This window comes from Phlebotomus argentipes, unplaced genomic scaffold, assembly GCF_947086385.1.
Source record: "Phlebotomus argentipes unplaced genomic scaffold, Phlebotomus argentipes genome assembly contig_6, whole genome shotgun sequence".
Classification (NCBI taxonomy): Eukaryota; Metazoa; Arthropoda; class Insecta; order Diptera; family Psychodidae; genus Phlebotomus; species Phlebotomus argentipes.
Genome location: NW_026776145.1, coordinates 435734 through 443553, shown reverse-complemented (window position 1 = coordinate 443553; position 7820 = coordinate 435734). Strand labels below are relative to the sequence as shown.

At 38.1% G+C, this 7820-nt stretch overlaps 1 protein-coding gene across 3 annotated transcripts; it reads left to right on the top strand.

Moving 5' to 3' along the window:
• Window positions 1–334: 334 nt before the first annotated feature.
• Window positions 335–7551, top strand: LOC132262950 (vacuole membrane protein 1). Of its 3 annotated transcripts, XM_059762504.1 has the most exons (5): window positions 335–692; window positions 1998–2369; window positions 4342–4610; window positions 5475–6066; window positions 6134–7551. In XM_059762504.1, the coding sequence occupies exons 2-5, from the start codon at window positions 2106–2108 to the stop codon at window positions 6566–6568; spliced, it is 1560 nt and encodes a 519-aa protein (XP_059618487.1). In that variant the 5' UTR covers window positions 335–692; window positions 1998–2105; the 3' UTR covers window positions 6569–7551. The 3 variants fall into 3 exon arrangements, with proteins under 3 accessions (XP_059618487.1, XP_059618570.1, XP_059618651.1); XM_059762587.1 differs by lacking the exon at window positions 1998–2369 and having other exon boundaries at window positions 335–461; XM_059762668.1 differs by lacking the exon at window positions 1998–2369.
• The last annotated feature ends 269 nt before the right edge of the window (window positions 7552–7820 follow it).

Here is a 7820-nt window from a genome sequence, read left to right as displayed (position 1 = left end):
GAACCGGTTCATGGTCGCACACGCCATCTTCGAAGTGAACACGAAAAAACATTGAAGTTTCGATGTTTCAGGTATGTTTCAACTTCTGATGTTTCTCATTGCTTTGCCAGAATTTTTTCTTTATTCAGGACGACCGGGACCAAACTTCCATGACTAAATATAACTGATATAACAGTATTAGCCAGCCGGAATTTCTATGCAAATCCACTTGTAACATCTTTAAGATAGGGTCACTCTCGGACATCTCTCGCGTGTTTACGCGAACGAACCCGAAAGACACCCGAGAGTTGGAATATCGAAATTCGAAATCGTATGATTTGTCGTTGTCATTGTATTGTCATTAATTTATGTTGAAACAGCATCGCGAGTGCATGTCGGACAGTAAAAGTGTAAATTTCGGGGAATTTCACAGTACAAGTAGTGGAAAAATTGCTGTAAATCACGTGAACAATATCAGTAGAGTATGTGTCGTGTGAAATGAAAATGCAATATTTGTTGGTCGCCGAGGAATTGCGTCAAATTGATTTTCGGGGACACAGCGTAAAAACTCGTGCTCACACTCTCTTTTTCATAAATCAATGAGACTTCCTTTCTCCACTGGCGAATAAGTGATACCCACGTCACGGCGCACAATTGGACGACACAGTGCAGGTGTTTGATTTGGAAGAATAGGGATTTATTGAAGAAAACAGGTTAGCAACATGAGAATTCCCTCTCCCTGACATTTTCGCTAACAACACCTCACGACCGTTCCCCCTGAGCGCGGAAGCCTCCTAGAGGTGATATGAGGGGAATCTGCGTCTTGACAGATTGCCAAACAACACTCTATAGATTGTGCCCCAACGTGCATGAGACGCGTGCTAAGGAGAGTGCTCGGGTATCAGGTGATGTTGATAATATTAGACGCCAATAGCATCTGCGGATCCACTCGCATGATCGCCCCAGACGCTATCCCACGACGAAGGGAGGCTGCCATCCGAGGGAGTGGGACAATCGATTTCGGTCGCGGGTAGGGGCACTCTCCCACGCATCCCAACACACCGCAGTCATTCATCACAATGATTCTCATGGATTTGGGGGTTTCGGGGGCTCCCCGGCGCCCACCTTTTCGTCTCCCGACATTCAGAAAGTGGCTTCCGTAAACAGCTCCCAATGTTTTTGCCCAAGAATCCCCAGTTTTTGCATCACACCACGGAGATGTCTGTTGGATTAATCATTTTACAGTCGCACGACGACAATGGTGACGCAGTTATATTTAGCAGGAATTCCGGCTGCGTAGATTTAAAAGAACTTCCCTTGTGTTCACGCTCTCATTTCAGCGATAAAATTGAATGGAAATGGCCTCAGAATATACTGATTCCGATTCCAATTATAATCACGCGTTGTTCTAAATTCACTTGCTCCTAGATTTCCCAAAGAAGCCCATAAAGTTATGCTTTCTCAATTAGATCATGTGTTAAGTGTAAACATAGTATGGTCAGGTTGAAGAGGATACTTTGGCCCTAAAGAAGAAAGCGAGAGTTATTTGTGAAAGTCATTTTAGTAATTTTACAATTAGAGGCGCTAAATTGATTGTAACGATTCCAAACTGATAAAAGTGTTAATTTTTGTTATCAGTGATGAAGGTCGAAATTGAGTTCTGCGTCCTCCGTCTCGTGCGATTGTAGGCATAATCTCACAAAGTGCATGTTGTGACTTAATGGACATACAAGAATCGTTGACTGTGTACATAAATATAATTTCCAACACACCATTGATATTCGCTTTCTTTAATTTGTCTGCTGAACCAGCAAAAATGAATGTAGGAAAGAGTGTTGGGTGTGTATTTGCGGAAAATTTAGCCGCGCAATGATTAAATGAAATAACTTGCATTTTTCCCCCAATCCGCTGAGTCACGATGGAATAATCTGGGTGTTGAATTATGTGACTTGGACATCCTTTGTTCTTACGATCTCTAAATTGGCTTCTTTAACATTTGAGTTTTTCTTTATCCTAAGACAAACACACAAATACATACGGTAGCCCTCCTCTTCCAAAAACGAGAAAGAAAACGGTGAAAGGCACGCAGGGATTTCCGCGAGAAGCGAGAAAGACAGGGGTAAATAATGCCGAGTAAGAAACGTCCAACAGCCGCCAATCGCCAACAGGGAGTCTCTCCATCTGGTCACAAGTACGCGAGTGGGGCAGGAGCAAAGGAGCCCCAACAGTCGATGGCAAATGGAGATGTTGCCAGTGGTGGTCACGTACTAACAGCTAAACAGCGACAACAACTGGACAAGAGCATTTTCTTGGCTTCACTAACGAAAAATGAGTTACAGAACGAGTGCAGGAAACGCGGTCTAAAGATAACAGGAAATAAGATGGAATTGGTATAAGAATTTTCATAACTTTTCCACCTTCACAAAAGTATTTGCTCGTTCTCCTCTGTTACACTCTTTTTTTGTTGCTCCTTCTCCAAGTTGGCATAAATTGATTGATTTATTTTTGTAAGCCTTAATCATTTTCTAACACAAAGTCTGGTTCGTATGTTCACACTGTTGGGAAGTCTGTCAAGCAAATAGAAGAGGGGAGAATAAGTAATCAATTGGTTTTCAGTCGCATTTTCAATAAATATTATCCACGTTAAAACAAGATATCGCAGAGAGGCAATCAATTGGAGAAATGTTTAGTCTGTCTTACATATAATTATCCTAAGTGATGATAGAATTATTCATCCTTTCAGTTTTATACAAAGTGTCTTAAATATTTCACGCTAATCGATTTACCAAGCACTCTTAACTTCACATATAAGTTTTGTATCGTGCTATGAACTTATACAGAAAAATTAATAATATTACGAGGTTGATTGAAGGTTCAATTGTTTGCCTCTTTCTTTTGCGCTTGTATTACTGATAATGGCTTGAAATTTCTTTAGTGATTTACCCCTGACTACAAAGCAGAAGCTTATTGTTGTGGGTATATGTATTATAATAAAATTAATTGTAAAGTAGTTTATCTAAATTGGCGTCGCGGAAGTAATCCATTAAAGAAATGTAATTTTAGGGTGACACCACCGTTGAAAAGGCCTCCCTCGTTGCCTTCACCTGTTTCACACATCATATTAAAATATAGTATTTTAATTATAAACAGAGATTTGCGAGGAGAGAGAACAATAAAGATTGAATAATTGGATGGTTAAAATAAGCTTCACGCTGGTGTGTTTGAATTGTCTAAGAAATACATATCAGTGTGAATGATTAGCAATTTTAGCGGACGTACCAAAAAAGAAGTGCTCTTGGGCAGAAGAAAAAACCACAGGCGAGGTTTCCTCTCATCATGATATTCATAATTTTATCTTGTCTCTAATAAGACTTGTGGAATTTTTTTTTCATAAATGTAAATATCAAATATAGCATTGTAAAGTTTTGGCTGTGAGCGTGTGTAAGTTATTGACGAAAGGTGATGCAATTTTCATGAGAAATAGAGAAAATCGTTTTCACTCTCCTGCAGAAGCAATTCAATGCGTAACGCGTCCAAAATGTGCTTATCTTATCACTCAGACCTCGTCAGACATTCATAAGGGGCGACAGATTGTGTGATAGGGAATTACTTTGTGTCCAAAGATGCTTCAGTGACGCGTCTAATTTTTTTTTGTTACACTGCATGCATTCTCTTTGTGTGTTTTCTTACCTGTCAATCAAGTGTTGTTGCATTTTGTTAATTTTTTTTTAGTACAAATTGTGTCTATTGCAGATTTTGCTAATATTTCTACGTACACTCGTATGTGAGAGCGAGCAGAATTGGTTAAAAACGTGTGAGAGCCTTGAATTTGTGAAAATATGCTCACAGTGCCACTGAAATCATTGAAAGATGTGCCACACACACCGAGAGTGTAAAAGCTATCATTATTGTATTCAATTGCATAATCTCAGGGCAATGGCAATGCCAGATTCAGGTGTATTTTTACCTAAATATGGACAATTCAGTGACAAATTAGACTTCCTCCTTCATTGATTAATTTTCATGGTATTATATTATATGTATATGTATTTCTCAGTTGCTCCTACATTCTTTCCGTCTGCTTTTACACTTTGTTCGTTTTTTATCTCCTGCGTTTTTTGCGCTCCTTCAATATGTTTCACATTTGATGTTGATACTACTTGATTAAGTATATTGAGTTGAAAATGATGAAAATAATTGAGTGCAAAGTACTTTGCAAGCAAAACAACACACAAAATTAATAGTGAATGAAGAGAATAGAATTTGAATCAATTGAGGAAGTTTGACCCAATTTTCAATGTGTAATGTACATTTTTCTCTTTCTCCCTCTGTTTCCATGTATCTCTGGAATTGGGTAAATAGCTCCAAAGACTAGGATATAAAATGTCTCATCACAATCACAACCAACAGTCTACGGTGACATCTTCCACGTCAGGCACTTCCCGGCAGAATCAGCAGAAAAAGACACCAAATGGAACAGCGATGGACTCCTTCGTAAGGAAACAGTCCGCTCGTGATCGAGAGAAGGAGCGCAATGAACGGAAAAAGATTGTCATTTGGCGGCATCCAATTCTGACATCGAAATATTGTGCCCTAGAGTGTATGACACTTATGCAAACATATGGACGAAAGTAAGATTTATTCAATTGGTAGAAAGCATAAAGAAAACACTCGATTATTTATAAACTATATTTCTGTTCTAAAGTCATTTTTCTCAGATAATTTCATTGAGTATTCATAAAAATCTTCTTCTCAACTTGATAAAATATTTGTTGGAAAATATAAATCGCGTGTTCAATCTAAAAAAAAATTACATTGTTTCTTCTATTTGATGTCAGGTAAAACAAATACTGATAAGCTTTTATGATATAATTCTGGATAGGTGAGGAGAAGCAAGGTTGACATGCGGATCGGGTTATTAAACTTTATTTTCCTTGGCAACAGCCCGAAAAAGTATTTACGATGATTTAGAATATCAAATAAAATATGTAAAATTAAAAGGAAATATTTGTAGGTTTATTACTAGCGTACACACTTTAATCGAGAATGAAAAGAATTATCATTAAATATAAATAGGATTTGTTTTATTGCATATTTTTTGTAGAGAATACTTAATGAAAATTTTCTGAGTATTCAGCATAGTATTTATTGGTTTTCTTTCCCATCAACCTTTTATTAGAATTGTTCAGGTTGTTGAAATGACTCTGAGCGGAAGTAAAGGCAATTTAAGTGATAAAATCAAAATTTAGAAGTATAGCAATGCTAGTCATACTTGATACCTATTCCGCTTGAAACCAAAGAAGTATTTAACCTTCATTTCTCACCGACGTAATTATGAATGACACAATTTACTTCTATGACTGAAAGTGATTTGTCAAGTAATTATAGCCCTCATTTACTGTTTTATGAAGAAATCTGGTCATTTACGGTATTTTCTAAAGTAGTTGCCTCATGAAATGCCTCACTAATACTTAATTATCTTACCTCTTTTTTAGACTTGCGGATCATAAGAAACTCATGGCTCTCCTGGTGGCTGTCGTCGCGATGGTGATTGCAATGTACCATGTTCCAGGGCGACACCAGACGTACATTGACCTGATTCGGGTGCACATGTGGTTTGTGACCTACTGGGTAGGTCTTGGAGTGCTGTCGTCCGTCGGCCTCGGTACGGGACTGCACACATTCCTGTTGTATCTGGGACCACACATAGCCAGCGTGACAATGGCAGCTTATGAGTGTAATTCACTCAACTTTCCAAAGCCACCCTATCCGGATGAGATCATCTGCCCTGAGAAGGTGGATCCCACATTCATTCCATCACTGTGGAACATTATGGGGAAGGTGCGCGTTGAGGCTTTTCTCTGGGGCGCTGGAACTGCTCTTGGGGAGCTGCCGCCCTACTTCATGGCAAAGGCTGCTCGCCTGTCAGGTTATGATCCTGACGATGCTGAGGATTTGCAGGAGTTTGAGGAGTTGAAGAAGAAGCGAGAACAGGGTGCCGATTTGAACTATCTCGATCGTGCCAAGCTTTTTATGGAGCGACTGGTGGAGCGTGTTGGATTCCCTGGAATACTTGCTTGTGCAAGTGTAAGCATTTCTTATCTTATATCATTGGCATGAATTTGTGTTTTCATGGTTGTCTTTTCACTTGTAGATTCCCAATCCACTGTTTGACCTGGCTGGAATCACGTGTGGACACTTTTTGGTGCCATTTTGGACCTTCTTTGGAGCAACACTGATTGGCAAGGCTGTGATTAAGATGCATATCCAGAAGATATTTGTGATAATTGCATTCAATGAGACTCTGATTGCCAAGGCGCTCGACCTTTTGGCTTTGATACCCTTCATGGGGAAGCGACTTCAGGAGCCATTCAAAGCATTTCTGCAGAACCAGAAAGCACGCCTCCATCGTGGACCGGCGAGAAAAGCGTCAGAGACGGGAAATTTCCTGGCACGTCTCTTTGAGAAGTTTGTCGTCGCCATGATTGTATACTTTGTGGTGTCGATCATCAATTCGCTGGCACAGAGTTATCACAAACGGATTCACAAGAAAGGCGGAAAGGTGCATCGAAAGGTGGCGAGAGACTAGTCGACGAAGAAATTGCAGCTAAGCAATGAGTGTGTATATGGTTCTTTAGTTAGATGAAATTATTATTTTTTGATTAATTTTCATTTTGTAAAACTGTTGCACAGAAAATTGTGCATTGCAAATGTCTGTCTTCACTGATTTGAAGGTTTTCTGGTGGAATTTGAATAAAAAAATCCAGCTTTTCGGGCTTTCAGTCTCAAGAGAGAAAATGAAATAATAAAAAAAAGTTGTTTCTATATGTGTAAAGATAATGAAAAGTTTGTTTAATTGACAGTCAAAAAGATGCAACATTGGAAGTATATAAATTATCCAAAGAGATATTAGATACATAATGCAAAAAGGCTTTCTTCCCCTCTACCCAAGTGTTTGGCGCATATTTGGGAAATTGCTCAGAGATTTTTGCAAGCGTTTATAGTGAAAGGAATATAAGAAGAATTTTGTATTGAATAGTACATCAAAGAAGACACTAGAATCCTCCCCACGAGACCTAGAAAAAGATCCTCTTAAGCGTAATAACTAGATGAAATTAAGTAATCAAAATGATATAGATGAAAAATTGCCATTCCCTGACTAAAAAAGTGAGAAACATTATTAGAAGTGTACATTATATTCATTGAATTTATCTCACAATTGACGTAGATGATAAAATGATACAAAAATAGTCGAATGTGTATTTATTGCAAGGATTTGTAATATTATATATAGTAGAGTTTTTGTGTGTTTGAGTTCCTGTGGTAGGAGATAATAAGGGTTTTGTTGCGTTTTTTGTGGGCTACAGAGTAATCCAGCAAAAATTACCAATTACATTTAAATATACAACACAAAATATTTACATATTATACATTTTCTCATTTTTAAGTGTGTAATATTAAGTACAATTTTCATGGGTATTGTATTCTCATGCGAGAAAAAACAGATTCATACAAACGGTTTGAGACATGAGTTGCGAAAAATAAAAATATACAGAAGTAATAAGAAAAGTATTTCGGTGTTTCTATTCGATGCACTTATTTTATTTATTTATTATTTCTGTGATTATAATTTTCAACGCAATCAAACAACAACAAAACGTTGAAATAAATGTCGATGATAAAATGTGTAAATGTTTCGTCCATGTTGCATGGAGCATTCATGAAACACGCCATGGAGACGCCGGGTACCAGGCTACACCACATGTCATAGAAGAACATTCAAAAAATCCCCCACAACTCAGTTTCCAAGGGTTTCTGTGGGAAAATCCTTCGAAACACTC